Source organism: Aotus nancymaae, unplaced genomic scaffold (genome assembly GCF_030222135.1).
Source record: "Aotus nancymaae isolate 86718 unplaced genomic scaffold, 86718_ANA_hifiasm-v0.15.2.pri h1tg000006l, whole genome shotgun sequence".
NCBI lineage: Eukaryota > Metazoa > Chordata > Mammalia > Primates > Aotidae > Aotus > Aotus nancymaae.
In genome coordinates, this window is record NW_026988417.1 from 62,178,148 (window position 1) to 62,194,458 (window position 16,311).

The 16,311-nt window shown below is 35.7% G+C and overlaps 1 protein-coding gene and 1 long non-coding RNA gene across 3 annotated transcripts in view; one reads left to right on the forward strand and one right to left on the reverse strand.

Annotated features, from left to right (window-relative positions):
- Positions 1 to 16,311, forward strand: part of LOC135269892 (uncharacterized) — a 323,864-nt gene that overhangs the window by 221,130 nt on the left and 86,423 nt on the right. The window lies entirely within an intron of this gene.
- The window catches only part of TMPRSS11A (transmembrane serine protease 11A), a 55,966-nt gene that overhangs the window by 26,010 nt on the left and 13,645 nt on the right, over positions 1 to 16,311 (reverse strand). For both annotated transcript variants that reach the window (XM_012473433.2, XM_012473432.2), the window contains 2 exons: positions 15,159 to 15,280; positions 13,250 to 13,368 (listed from right to left, as the gene is read on the reverse strand). In XM_012473433.2, the coding sequence (XP_012328856.2) occupies positions 13,250 to 13,368; positions 15,159 to 15,280 (241 nt within the window). The remainder of the gene's footprint in view (positions 1 to 13,249; positions 13,369 to 15,158; positions 15,281 to 16,311) is intronic.

The window sequence follows — 16,311 nt, forward strand, 5'->3', positions numbered from 1 at the left end:
TTAAAATTGTTGTCGATTGTGGACTCCAGGGTAAATCAGGGAGGAAAAAAGAATTAGGTGGTGTTGCAGTATTAGGTCAAATTTGTTACTCAGTTTAGGTCACAAAGGTAGGAGAAGCAGAGCCACTGCTTTTGGTCCATATGCACAGTTTTCATCAACTGCCACAGTACTGTGATGCTGTGGTCTATCACACCTAGCATTTGGCTTGCAGTATCCCCTGGTACTCGCTTGGTAGAAATAGTGTCATCTCAATGTGGGTAAGGTACTGCAGTTCATGTTGGACAGATAAACCAAATGTGCACAAAAAATATCCTAAATCCTCAAGGAATGAGAAGAAGAACCAGCTGTCATTACTAAAACATGTACATACAAATACAGGGAAAGCTGTTTCAAGGATTAAGGAGCATTTTTATAACTTCCTTAGCATGCTCAGGAATTCATAAATGCTTCATCAGGAAGCACATTATTTGTTATCTTCTTAAACTCTTATGGAAAATCTGTGAAATAAGTATTTTCATTTCTATTAGAAGAGAAACCTGTGACTCAGAGGCATTTGTGAATTTCCCTGGCATCATGCAGATACCAATAAGCTGGGACTGAAACCCAACTCTTCTATCTGTAGGGTCTGCCTCTTCCTACTCAATCACACTGCCACCATGTGTGATTGATAAATGTGATGTAAATTTTACTTCAATTTCTTTCACAGAACACATAGTAATAAGTTATCAAATAATTTATTGGCCTAATGTATAAAACTCGTAAAGATATAGACTTGGTAATAGACTTAAACTTAAGATCAAAGATAGCATTTAGAAAATAAATTGCTAGTATCCAAAATATGTTCTGATTGGTACTTAAATAAAGAAAGCCTAAATGGACTGAGGTGGTGTGGAGTTTATATGCCAGAAATGAAACTCATTTGGAAGACATGTTTTCAAAAGGGTGACTTTATTATAATCATTTCTCTTTTGTCACCCACAGCCAGCTCTACCACTCAGTATGGAGGCGGGGGAGTCAAAAAAAAAAAAAAAAAAAAGAGACAAACAAAGTGGAACAGGGAGAGCAATGATACATTTTAGAAGGAAGAAAAGTACATAGCAGTAGGATATTTAAAGAAGTTTGGTTTGTAATTACCCTCTGAATAAGTTCAACCACAATTGATTCCTGGCCATTTGTAACTTAGTGAAGGCATTGCATTAAGTTTTTGACTCTGGGTGACATCATCAATCTGTCAAGGTGCTTGCTATGAACATCTAAATCAAACATCAGTTTTATCTTTGAATGATTAGGTTGTCTGGGAAGATAGGAGCTGAAAAAATAATATAAGAAGTAACCTTGGTGATCACAATAATAAAAAGGATTCTTCTTCGTAAAATTCTAGGACCCTCTCTATAAAAAAGTCTCATTTACTAGATCAGAGGAGGACTCGGAATCTTTAGGTGATACAGGTAGTCTGAGGACACTTTGAGAAATGGGGTAGAGGGACTGGTAAAAGGAGTTCTTATAAAATGAATTTACAACAGGAGGAAAATCAGAGAAAACATGAACATAAGCTTTATTGCTGAATGGATCTTATATATAAAGTAGCTTTCGAAAGACCCTGAAATTCTTTCCCTGACAGATGATGGCTTACATCATTAGAAAAATTATTTCTGCCAATGTTCTGGCATTCTGAGTTCTCAGAAGATTCACAGGAACTTATATTTTTAAAGCTGTGTGCCAGCTTGTTATAGATCTATTATTGTCTATACATCCTAATAGAGTTAGCAATTTGTAAATCTATCCTACCTCCCTCTTTAGGGCATTTATAGAATTTTGTAGTTGGAGTTAGTCTCCTAGCATTGAACAAAAGACCCTCTCCCAGGGCAGGATCTCTTTCTGCTTGATGATTTTGAAATGCTCTAAATTACACTGCGATTAATTTCTAAGAGGGCAATTGAAGGTTAGTTGGGTGTTTAATGGAAGAGTTAGGGAGAGGCTGTCAACTCAAACAAACAGACTCGCCCAGCCATTCAGCTCTCATTCCTGAATTAACTCTGTTTATACATGTTGCCTGCTTTTCTCTGCAGATGCTTCCTGACCGGCTCCCCTTACAGCAGTCTAGGTATTCACTTAGGGAGTGTTTTGTGGCTAACACTACAAACCTCAGATTGATATGCCACTGATGACTGGCATATGGAATATAAATAATACATAAAAGCTGTTTTTTTCCAACACAACACCAGGTGAGCTGCTTAGAATGAAAAAAAACAAAACCATGCTGTGAAAAAACTAGATTTTTTTGCTTTTTCCTAATTATAATAAGAGTAACATGCAAAGGATATTATATAAGAGGGCTTTTTAAAAGACACTTTTATCAGTAAATAAAGCTTCACTGAAGTTTTATTGCTACAAGGATTAAACTCAAAGTAAAAATAGAAAATGGGAGTCTTTGAGCCTCTGTTCATAATGTTGGACATTCAAGGGCTTCTCCCTCTGTGACCAATCCCGAGCCCAGCCCTTCTTCAACACCACCAGTGCTTTCAGGCAAGTCCCTCATTTTCCTGCATATTCGCCCCTCTCAGGCTGTTTCTTTGGTCTGTGGCACCCTTCTCATTCTGTGTTCCTGAATCACAAGTATCCTTCAAGGCCAATCTCAGATAATACCTTCTTTGGGGATATTCTTTAATCTCAAACTAATCTGTCTCCCTTCTGTCTCAATTTTTCTTATCCCTCTTACACCTTCTATTCTTTAATGTAGTTATTTATGCAAATATAGTGTCTCTTTCATTAAACGGGTAACTCTGCGTAGAGATGGTGACTTATCTTTTAATATGCTATAAAATCTAGCAAAGTGCTTTACATACCGTTGGTATGCAATATTTGTTGAATAAACAAATGAATAAAAAGGTGAGAACTTGTTTATCAGAAAGTTTTGCATTTATCAGGAAAATTTTACAAGACTTTTTAAAGTGCTTGCATTACATCAGGTTGAGATCAATCCTCCTAGAGAAGAAAGATCAATTGCACATGAATTACTGGAAGGAATTTTTTTTCCTGTTTGTGAACATTTTCAGGTAATTGATTATTTGTGAAAAGCTCCTCCTTGGTAAGTCTATAATAATTATAATAGTAGGAATCACTGTTGTCTGCCATATATGCACCAAGCACAGATGTCATTGTGTTTGAACTCATTTGCTTTCAAATCAACCTTCTAAGGTGAGTACTATGATCATCCACATTTCATAGAAGAGGAAGTGACCTTCCCAAGTTGACACAGCTGTTAGCCTCAGAGCTCACTGAAACCAGAGCTGTGTACCTTCAGAGCCTGTTAATGCCTTCACAGTGCCTACCTCAAGATGAGCATGCAGGTAGGTTCTCACTAAGGCCTCCTACCCACTGATGGGCAGCAAGCAGTTTGTAAGCAGATCAGAAACTGTTGCACCCCTTTCTAAAGGCAGCCTGTTTTCATTCCTCTCCAAAAAGAAGAACCATAATCTTGGTAGTTTTTATTGCAATCCTTTAATGTTCTTATCATATCTGTATAAAACTCAAGGATTTTTTTGATTCAAGAAGTCAGCTGTGAACCATTCTCTCAAGCCTATATAGACCTTAGTCAACCTGAGCACTGAGTGATGCTCACAGAATTTCGAGGCTCGTTGGCCTTCTTGGGGTCAGGTTTAATTGTGACGTAACTTTAAGTGCTGTGTCTATTGGTGAAAGCAGTTGGATCCATTGTCATACAAGGTGTATGGGTGTGGAGGGTGACATGAGACTGTGACTTTCTGATAACTCTAAACAAAGATGTAATCAGATCATCAAATGGGATGTGATATTTTGTGATGTCATCAGTCATTTCTTTGATTGCACTGGTCCTTCTTTAGTGTTTCTGTGTGGAATGTCAGAAGGAAATGTACAGACAACTGTGACTAATCACATGTAATAAGTAGCACTACATTAGTTATCCATATTCCAAATTTGTTTATATTTCTGAGATTAAGAGGCAAAATATTTATAGAATTTAAAAGTTTGCAATTAAGGATTTTAAAGAATAAAGTATTAGCTTTCAGTGTACCACCAAAGCCTAGATCTTTGAATTGCTTTTTTAAAGGAGGAAAATATCTGATTTGGATCTATTTAAAGTTGTACTAAAGATATTTAAAACCAGAATACCTAAAGCAAGGGAAGGTCATTATTTAGAAAGTTCATGTCCTCTCCAGGTTTATTGTCTTCTAAATCTCTAAATTTGATTAGTTTATGAGAGAGAGAGAGAGAAAGAGAGAGAGAAAGAGAGAGAGAAAGAAAGAGAGAGAGAGAGAGAATCATTTGTTTAGCATTTTATAGTACCTAACATCATGCTGTATTTGCTGAATGATGAATGATAAACTAAATAAATTCTCCTGTGAAGACTATGCTATACTTACTACTTTATCAGGAAATTTAGAAATAGTCCATATTGCTTCTTTTCTCAAAAGCCTTCCTGCAAAAAGCATACTCCTCGACATCTTTCCTCCAACTATAGATTGCTCACACTAGATATACATACATATGCCACCTTCCCTCTTCTCTATTACAGTTCCTTCTACCTTTGCCTTCCTCACCAAAAACTGATACAGGGAAATGAGAATGAGAATACTCTATAATAAGTATACCCAATGTATCTATCAAGAAAACATGAACTAGCACAGCATAGAAGATTTATAATCTTTATGGATTTAAAAAATTTAATGGGAGAAGAATTGATTTAGGTTTTAATTATTTTATCTTCTATCTTAGCTGAGCCCCTTCCTGACAGTAGAATGGTATAGTGGAAAGGGCACATGTGTGGAGTTACCTAGCTGACTTCAAATCTTCCCTCCATCATTTGCCAGCTATAGGCCTTAACTTTAGAGGCTTGGCTCTCTTACCTGTAAAGAGGAGACACAGTGCCTTCCTTGTGGTGTTACATTTTAGATTAGATATGAAATATAAAACCATTAGTTTTTTCTTTGAGGATTCAAATTAAAGACTCTGAAGGTAGAGGTTATGATACACATTTTCCTCTTTTAGACTTGCTTTATCTTCAATGACAGAATGAACATAAGTCTGAGCTTTCAAATAACAACTCAGTCATGTTCTAGATCAAAATTTTTAACCTCTGAACATGAAGTTTCTTGCTAGCCTCTGCTTATTTCTTTTCTTAAAGATTCCAATTCCAATCTCTCTTTCTAGATATAGCCAGACTCCAAACATTTGAGAAATATAAATAAAATTCTAAGCCCCTCAATGGACTGAATAGGTCCCCTCTTCACCAAGAGAACCTCAGATAAACCTTAAAAACTGAGTTCCTAGCCATGATGGAATAGGAGGGTGGACACACTTCAGTATATCTCTTCCTTATTAGTTTTTAACCAGAATTCTTTCCTAAGAAGTAAGCAGAGTCTAGCTCTAGAAAACAAGAAACAGATGACTGATTTATCACCTTTAGCCAACCAGTCAATCATCCAAGGCTGCCACTGGGCTTTACCACCATCTTTGCAGTTTCAGCATAACAACTCAGAGTTTCACAATGGATCCTTTCCTAAATACTAGCTAACATCTCCAGACTATTTTCAAAAATAATTTCAACTTTTATTTTAGATTTGGGAGTACATACGCAGGTTTGTTACATGATTGTATTGTGTGATACTGAGTTTTGAGGTATGAATAATCCTGTTACCTAGGTAGTGAGCATAGTACCCAATAGATAGTTTATCAGTCTTTGCGCCACTACCGTTTTTCCCTTCTAGTATTCCCTAGTATCTGTTGGTCCCGTATTTGTCCAAGCGTACCCAAGTCTTAGCTCTTACTCGTAAGTGAGAACATGTGATATTTGTTTTTTTGTTCCTGTGTTAACTCAGTTAGGGTAATGGCCTCCAGCTCCACCCATGTTGTTGCAAAGGACATGATTTCATTCTTTTTTATGGTTACATAGTGTTTCATTATATTAATATGTATATATATGTACCACAATTTCTTTGTTCAATCCACCATTGATGGGCATCTAGGTTGATTCCATATCTTTGCTATTGTGAATACTGCTATAATTAACTTAAGAGTGCAGTTGTCTTTTTGGGAGAAAAGTTTATACTTCTTTGGGTATATACACAGTAAGAGGATTGCTGGGTTGAATAGTAGTTCTATTTTAAGTACTTTGAGAAGTCTCCAAACTGCCTTCCTCAGTGGCCTAACCAATTCATATTTCCAACAGTATTTAAGCATTCTCTTTCCTCCACAGTCTCATCAGCATCTATTATTTTTTGACTCTTTAATAATAGCCATTCTAACTGGTATGAGATAGTATCTCATCGTAGTTTTGATTTGCATTGCTCTGATATTTAGTCATGTTGAGCGTTTGTTCATATGTTTGTTGACTGCTTTGTATGTCTTCTTTTGAAGTGTCTTTTCATGCCCTTTGCCTACTTTTTAATGGGGTTATTTGGTTTCTTTTGCTAGTCAAGTTGTTTAAGTTCTTTACAGATTCTGGGCATTAGACCTCTTTAAGATGCATAGTTTGCAAATATTTTCTCCTATTCTGTAGGTTGTTTGTCTACTCTATTGATAGTTTCCTTGACTGTGTATGAGTTCTTTAGTTATTAGGTTCAACTTGTCAATTTTTTGTTTTATTGCAATTGCTTTTGAGGACTTAGTCATAAATTCTGTGCCAAGAATGATGTCTACAATAGTGTTTCCTATGTTTTCTTCTAATATTCTTATATTAATTGTTTGTGGTCTAACATTTAAATCTTTAATCCATCTTGAATTAGTTTTTGTATATGGTGATAGGTAGGGGTCTAGTTTCATTCTTTTGCATCTGAGTAGCCAGCTATTCCAGCACCATTTATTGAATAGAAAGTCCTCTCTCCATTGCTTATTTTTGTTTACTTTATCAAAGATCAAATGGCTGTAGATATGTAGCTTTATTTCTGGGTTCTCTATTCTGTTTATATATCCGTTTTTGTACCATTACCATTCTGTTTTGATTACTGTAGCCTTAAAGTATCATTTGAAGTCAGGTAATGTGATGCCTCTGGCTCTGTTCTCTTTGCTTAGGAGTGCCTTGGCTATTGAGGCTTTTTTTGGTTCTTTTTTTTTTTTTTTTTTACTAATGTATTCCATCTTTCAAAAAGAAAGACATGATTTTAATATTACTTAACAATATGTTAAAAAAGTAGCCAGGCAGGCCTCCATGTTAATACAGTCGTACACTCTATAACAGACTTGATGGTGTGAGTACTGGGTGGGTTTCTTGTTTTTAACTTTCTCATTCTGCAAGGGATCTTACACAAGCTGGCTACAAGTCAGGGGGGATCAAACACAAACAGCGCAACGTGTACACTCAGAGACAGTAGATTGTGGAGAACGAAGGAGGTCTGCCCTGCCCAGCTCGCCTAGGGTAGGACACAGGGGCACAGGAGAGCTGAGTGACGGCCAATACCCCAGTGAGGACAGATAACAGGACAGGGCGCAATGCAGAGGCAACGGAGCCACGTGGATGATGCAAACTCCTATGTGGCCACGGCCCAGGTCTCTGAGGCTGCAGTGGTGGGAGGACTTGGCAGGACCTACTGTTCCAATCCGACAGCACAGAGCTACAATCGAAGGAGTCTCACGCACAGACTACACGCACATGAGCTAACAGCGTGGGCTGAGCATCAACTTCTCGGTCTGGGGTCTCAGGCGGCACCCGCTCCGCACAGCTTTTTCTAATTAGAAAAGCTTTTTCTAATTCTGTGTGGAAAATTATGTTGGTAGTTTGATAGGAATAGCATTGAATCTGTAGATTGCTCTGGGCAATAGGGCCATTTTAACAATATTGATTCTTCCAATCCATGAGCATGGAATGTTTTTCCACTCGTTTGTGTCATCTCTGATTTCTTTCAACAGTGTTTTGTAATTCTCCTGATAGAAATCTTTTAGCTCCTTTATTAGATGTACTCCTAGGTATTTCATTTTTGTGTGTGCAGCTATTGTAAATGGGATTGTGTTCTTGAGCTTGGACATTATTGTTTAGAAATGCTACTGAATTTTGTACATTAATTTTGTACAAAATATTACTGAAACTTTACTGAAGTTGCTTATCAGTTCTGGAACCTTTTTGTGAAGTCTTTAGGGTTTTCTAGGCATAGAATTATATTGTCAGTGAAGACAGATAATTTGACTTCCTCTTTTCCTGTCTGTAATGCCTTTTACTTCTTTCTCCTGCCTGATAGCTCTTTCTAGGACTACTCATACTATGTTGAATAGGAGTGGTGAGAGTGAACATTCCTGTCTTGTTCCTGTTCTTAAGAAGAGTGCCTCCAGCTTTTGCTCATTCAATGCGATGTTGGCTGTGGGTTTGTCAGAGATGGCTCTGATTATTTTGAAGTATGTTTTTTCAATGCCTAATCTGTTAAGGATTTTTATTATGAAGGAATGTTTAATTTTATCAAAACTTTCTACATCTATTGAGATGATTGCATGATTTTAATTTTTAAATATTTTTGAAATGGATTTTCGCTCTGTTGCCCAGGCTGGAGTAAAATGACACAATCTCGCCTCACTGCAAGCTCCACCTCCTGCATTCAAGTGATTCTCCTGCCTCAGCCTTCTGGGTTTCACCATGTTGGCCAGGCTGGTCTCAAATTTGTGACCTCAGGTAGTTTGCTCACCTCAGCCTCCCAAAGTGCTGGGATTACATGTGTGAGCCACCACACCTAGCCAATTGTATGGTTTTTGTATTAAATTTGGTTTATGTGGTGAATCAAATTTATTGATTTACATATGTTGAACCAATCTTGCATCCCAGAAATAAAGCCTACTTGATTTTAGCAAATTAACTTTTTGTTGCACTGCTGGATTTGGTTTGCTGGTATTTTCTTGAGGATTTTTATGTCTATGTTCATCAGGGATATTGGCCTATAATTTTTTTTTTTCATTGTGTCTTTGTCAGGTTTGGATATTAGGGTAATGTTGACTTCATAGAATGATTTAGGAAGAAGTCTCTTCTCTTTCAATTTTTGGAATAGTTTCATTAGAATTGGTCCTAGCTATTCCTTGTATTTCTGGTAGAATTTGGCTATAAATCCATCTAGTTTTGGCCTTTTTTTTTTTCTATTGGTTGGTAGGTTTCTTTAAAATTACTGATTTAAATATGGAACTCAATATTGGTCTGTTCAGGGTTTCAATTTCTTCCTGATTCAATCTTGGAAGGTTGTGTTTTTCCAGGAATTTACCCATTTCCTCTAGATTTTCTAGTTTATCTGCATAGAGGCCTTCATAATAGTCTCAGAGGATCTTTTGTATTTCTGTGGGATTGGTTGTAGTGTTACTTCTGTCATTTCTGATTATGCTTATTTGTATCTTCTCTCTCTTTATAAAATTTTGTTAATCTAGCTAGCAGTCCAAACTAGTTTTAGCTGACTCACAGAGGATGCATAATAAGGGTTTTGTGCCCTCTGCTTTACCTTTTAACATCAAATGTCTGAAAACTCCACCCTTGGCTCATGCTAACACCACCATTTTTTGAACATGCAACACATGAAGAAGCATGAAACTCAATTGCACAAAGCCATGTTTCTCCTTTCATAAATATTCATGACTACCCCTAGAACTTATTGAACATGTATACTTAGCTAACTAATTCAGCATAAATTCCTATCTTATCCTTCCCTCCCTAAAAGTGCATGTTCTCAGCTTCTGCTGGATGCTATGCTTCTCAGCCTGAAGGATGGCCAGCTTGCAGCCTGCAGTAATCAGACAGCAGTAATGTCTGATTAATGGATTCCTCTCTGAAGGATGATATGAGAGATGAGATATGTCTGCTCTACTATCTCAGGGAACAGGGATAGATTATAGCAGTATATGAATATGAACTCATTTTGCTTTTGCATCTCGATTTGCTTCAAATCAGTAAACCCCAAAATGAGGAAGAACAGGAACCTCAACCTGTCTTCCTTGGTTGTCTAATTAGCACCCACATAGGACAGGCAGAAGAATCTGTTGTATTCATTAGGATTTAGCAACAATTAACAGGAGCGGCTCAGGATGATGCATAAACTCTTCCTGTAATTCTTTTAAAGCTAATTTGGTGGGGGATGGGAGGAGAAAAACACCTGTCTTATTTAAACAGAGGTAAAATAACATAAAGCCTTTTCTGACCATGGGAACCCTTTTGGGGTTTTGAAGTTTTTCTGCACTTATTGTTCTCAACATATAATTTAGCCCTTAATTATATCATGTCATGATATTCAATTCCATGTGTGTTACTCACATCTCTCCAAAAAGATTGGGAGCAATTTGAGGAGACAGATCACGTTTTCTCTATTGCAAGACCCAGGTGCCAAGAAATGCATGCAACGAACTCAATAATTCCTATATATTAGGAATAGCCAAGATATTTTAACTAGCTATATTAAAAAACTGGCTCACTATATGAATTATAAAAATTGAATCTACCTAACATCACATCCAAAGGTGGACTCTACATGTATTAAAGACCTAATGTAAAAGGTAAAACTATAAAGTTAATTAAAAAAACATAGCAAAATATTTTTATATCCTAGAAGGAAAGGACTTCTTAAAGAAAAGCGTCAGAATACAATCATAGGCAAAACCATGATAAAAATGGTTACTTCCAAGCTATATATTTCTGTTTCATAAAGGACAACATGTTCAATATTAGTAGAAGACAGAATGGATACGTGTAGTGTCTACAACCAACACACTATTAGTATCTAGAAAATATAAAGAACTTCTGCAAAGCAATATAAATGAAGCAAAAAAGCAAGTTTAACAGAAAAACAGGCAAAGAATATGTATAGTCAATTTATAGAAATGAAAGTCCAAAAGGTTAATAATTATATGTAACAATACACAAACTCATTAGCAACTAGAAATATGCAAATTAAATTACAAAAACCATACTACTTTATACCTATTAGGGTGGCAAAAATTAGAAAGTCAAATAATACCAAGTGCTGTGGACTGAATGTTTGTGTTCCCTTGAAATTTATATTTTGAGATCCTAGCTCCCAAAGTGATGATAGTAGGAGATGGGGCCTCTGGAGGGTAGTTAGGTCATGAGGGTGGAGTTCTCATGAAAGTCATTAGTGTTCTTACAAAAGAAAGTTCTCTTAGGACTTCTGCCATGAGGGACACAGCAAGGTGGTGTTCCCTGAATCGGGAAGCAGTCCCTCACTAGACATTTGCTAGAGCCTTGATCATCTTGATCTTGGAAACTTCAGCCTCTACAACTATGAGAAATCAGTGTTTGTTGTTGAAGATACCCAGCCTATGGTATGTTTTGTTTGTAGTCACTTAAACATACTAAGACACTAAGTGTTGGTAAGATCTGGGGACACAGAAATGCTCAGGCATTGTAGATGGGAGGGCACACGATTCAGCCATTTAGAAGAGCAAACCTGCACCAATTGGTCAAATTAAGTATAGGTAATTCAATGACCTAGTCATTCTGCTTCCAGAAGTACTTGCATAGATCTATAATGGGATAAGTAGGAGTCTGTTTAGTGTGGCATTTCTTGGCATGATAAGCAGGTAAACTATGCTGGATACACACTATGAATTAGCAGCTAACAGCAATAAATTAAAGGTATATTTAGTAACATAGATATTTTTAAAAGTTCTCAGTAAAAAGAGATGAAACAAAAGTGATTTATAACACAAAATATAAGTTAAAAGCATGTGCATACAAAACAACAAAACATATTTTTGTAAGAATGAATACAAGCAAAAGAATACCACATGAAACATAAAATGGTTGCCTGCAAGGGAGGCTAAGGGCTTATGCTATAGGGTTAAAGGAGGATAAATAAATAATGACAACCAGAGAAGGGCCTTGCAGGTACCCATGATGATGATATGTTCTTAATTAACTTAGCCCTAGTCTTTGAAGGAACACATGCTTAACTAATACTTAAAAGTCCACTTTTAAATACAGTTTCTGTTCAACATGCACCTCTGCATTTCTCTCACTTCTTTTAAGACCTATTGCATTCCTGTTGATTTACTTCAGTAAAGACAGAATTTCTTAGTTAACTTACAACAACAGTAACAGTAACAACAGTAATGTTGGCTATGAAACATAAATAAAACAAATTTCAAAATTTCCCAGTAAATTATAACATTTTCCATCTTTCAAAGAATGTGTTTATCTTTTTAACTAAGGCAAGTTAAGAGTTTTCTTTTTTTACATTGAGGAGGTTATGTGGAGTCACTTAGGAGTAGAGGAATAGAGGAGGTATTTGGGTGTATAGGTGCAGGCTCCAAGTTCATTCTAGCGTAACTCAAGAATTGATTGCAAATGTTCTTTTATAAGATGCTCTGCATGTGAAAGAATGAAGAATCTATAGAAATCTGTAGACATTAATTATTGGTTGGGAAGGATGAGACCATAAAATTTAAAAATTGTGCATGATTTAATGTTAACTGAAAATAGAGATTATAAACTCTATGATATTATTGTAAATATGATGCCATTAAGTTTACTATGGACAAGGAGCAAATGGTGACATGAAAAAATGACAAACGATTTGAGAAAGAAAGAAAATGTCTTAAAAATTGCTCTTTGACTAAAACCAACATATTCGTCATTTCTTTCTTTTTAAAATAAATCTCTGTTTCTGTACTTCCTTATTAGAAAAATATTTGAACATAGTTTTTGAGTGAGAGTTCATGGACATCCTGAGTGGAATGATTATACAACTCAGTGTGCTTTTTTCTTTTGGGGGGCAGTCTTTACTTTAGCTTTAATAAAATTATTAGCATTTGACTTGATTATTACACAAGTCTGGTTTTTTATCTTTGTCAATATATTTGCAAGACAAAATGAACATAAATTCTGAAAATACTCAAAATCTTAAAATGTGGTCTTACAAAAAAGTATGGGGTCTTATAAAAACTAGTTTTGGTATGATTAGGGTTTTTTATTGGGGAAACATTGTGGTAGAATTGGGGAAGAAATGGGCTAGGATATCTTGGCCTCGATTCTCTCCCCTTTAAATAAGGTGGTTGAGTTAGAAAGAGTGGCTTATCAGAATCACCCATTTGTTAGACAGGCAGATTCCCTTACTCCCCTCTTGTTATCTACCCATCTATTCAGACTCTGATTAAGCAGTTCTGGGATGGGGCCTAGCAATCTGCAAGATGATTCTAATGTGGGTGGTCTGAAAATCATGATTTTAGAAATGGAGAAATAATCCATCAAATCCCTTCCACTTGCAATATTTTCTGATAAAAAGTTTACCTGACTCACCAAATTTTCGGTCGTCTCTCGTAAGTCCTTAGGTTGGTATGTGTTGCTTTGTCCAAAATTGCTATTGATTTGTGGAACTAAAATTTTAAAGGAGCCACGATAGTACTCCATTTTTTGGTCTGCAATGGAAATGAAAAATAGGAAACTAAATGGTTTGGATTTCAGAACTCAACTACAATGGGGCTAGTATAAAGTATTGAATATTTGACAGAGCCTCTTTGTAATGGAGTTTTGTTTAAAAAATAATAATGTTTTATATTAATTATAATTGCTGCCGTTTACTGAGTTCCTACTATATGCCAGGCACTGTCCTGTGCACTTTTCATGTATTAGCTCATTTAATCCTCATACCAGCTCTATAAGATCAGTATCACCTTCATTTTACAGATGAGGAAAGTAAGGTACAGAGGCATCAAGTAACTTTTTCTATAACTAGTAGGTGGTCTATCCAAATTTTAAACCCAGACAGTCTAACTGTAGAGCTTGAACATTTCATTGTTACATTTCCCCTTGCTGAGTTGAAATGTGTACCACCGTACACTCTAGTGGAAGTAGAGATAAGTAAACATCCTTGTAAATTTTGATTTATAACAAGAGAGCCAGGCACACTAAGAAAAACCTGAAAAGAAAGTGTAGAGAAGAGCTGTCTGAGATTGAAGGTGAGACTAGTGTGCAACAGGGATAAATCTACCAGGAAGTGTAAAAAAATAAAGCAGTTGGGAGTCTTGAGAAATTTGGTAATCTGAGGAGTAAGGCCAAGAGAGGGTAAAAAAGCTGCAGAGTTAAAGACAAAGAATGGAAAAAAAAAACACAAAACAACCTAAATCTTTGAGAAGCCTGGCTCAGGGAAGAGGCAGTGGGTTTCTAGACTACAAACCAAGGAAAGAAGAGGGATCTCAGTGGCATATGTCTTAAGTGGGAAATCTCTGGACCTTGTAATACTTTTTTAGATGTGCTGATTACTTATCCATATAATCCACACTGTTTTCAAACCTTACTCTCATTGTAAAGCGGCTTTTATGCAACCAAATAAACTGATCTGAGAATCTTTTGCCAATGCTATAAACTACAGCTAGGGTTGTCATATAAGGCCTATTACTATGACCTTAAGCCCTTTAAGGCTCCAAATAGAGTCGTTGCTCCTGCATTGAATCTGTGGAAGTTGACAACAGACAAGACCATTAAAGTGAGAAGCCTGAGTTACTTGTTTTATCACATATATCCATGTGAGAGTAACATTGTAGAGATTTGTGAAAAAATGTAAATGGCTTGTATTCTTCCCAGAAAGAGACTCAATGTAAAAAGAGAATCTCGAAGTGCATTATTTGTGTAATTACAAATACATTAGTCGATAAAAATACAAACCCTGAATATTATTTTCTCGAAAAATAAACGGTAATATCGTGTCATACTTATAAGTTTTCAATCACTTTGAAATTTCTTATTTTAGTAGATATGTGCTTTTCTTTTGCCTTAGAAATGTCAGACAGAAAATGATAGTTTATGAGTGAAAGAGCCAATTTTAATAACTAATTTATCATAGCTTTTCATTTTAATATATAATTGATTACTTGTTTATTATAATTACTAGTAAGTTTCAGACAATGACTATTTTTGATCTTTTTGTGTAAATTCTCAAAATAATTCTGGATTGAGAACTCCAGGGAAATTAGAAATCTGTCTGCTTTGCTCAAAGCTGTATCCTGAGTATCCAGAAAAGTACTCACATATAAATGAGCATTTAGTACTTACTTGTTGATTAGATGACTGAAAAAATTAAAAATACTCTGACTGTGGAAATTTGCAGGTAAGTGTACAATTTTTTAGATAAAATTACATTAACATATAAGTAAATGAAGCTTTGCAGAAAAACAAAATTAAATAGAGTGAAATCTTTAATTTTACCTACCAAATACTAGGAAGTGAACCAGAAGACCTATGGTCACTGCCACCACTGTCAGGGACAACACAATGAGAAGGGCAATTATCCATGGCTTCAGATTTCTACTTCGGGTGCCAAATCCTACTGTCCTGCAAAAAGGAAGGGCACACTGGTTACTTTCAAATTGTAATGCTTGCAGGTTTTCCTGCTTTCCTTAGAAAAGTTCGAGTTGCTCTAACCTGCCTTTCCCTGAAAAAAGTCATTTGTCTTTAATTTTGTTCAAGGTCATCTTGGCCTGAGAAGATGTGTTAAAAAAAAAAAAAAAAAAATCAGGATCTGGGAATCCCAGTGTTTCTCCTGGTTTCTATTCTAGAGGCATTTGGTGGCCTCTTTGTAGTCGTCAGGAATGGTTTCTCTTAGTGTCATGGTCCAAGGTGGCACACACGCTTGAAAAAGGACCTTTCCACCTTTCTCCAGCACTTTGTTATCTCTTTTATCTAACTATCCTTTTAGAGTTCACAGAGTGATTTTAAATCTAGTATCTTATTTATTTTTTATCTTTTAACTATTATGAAAATTTTTGGACATAAATTAGGAAGAATAGTGTAATGAACATCTATCTATCTTTCTATATATATATCATGTTGTTATATCAATTGTTAACACTTTTACTCTATTTGGCTCATTCATTTTTTTCTGCTGCTGTATTTTAATGTGAAATAAGACATCATGACTTTTTACCAAATCATTATTATAAACAATTGGGATATAGCCAACATAACCATGATACTATTAACACTCCTGAAAAGTTTAATGATATTTCTGCCATATCATCAAAACCTAGTCCAGCTTCAAATTCCCTCCATTAGTTTCATTATAATTACAAATGGTTTGTAAAAACCAGGAAATAATCGAGGACCATGTAGTACACTTGGTTGTTATGCCTTTTTAATCTCTTAATCTAAAAGAATCCTGCTTCTTTTTTGGTTTTTAATGACATTGACTGCTGAAGAGATCAAGCTAATCGTACTTTAGAACATCTTACATTCTGGACTTGTCTGAAAGCTTTCCTGTGGTATTATTTAACTTGTTCTTCTATATCCCTCATTTCCTATAAGTTGGATTACCTTTAGATTTTCTTTAGATCTGAAGCCTTGGTTAGATTTGGGTTAAATTTATT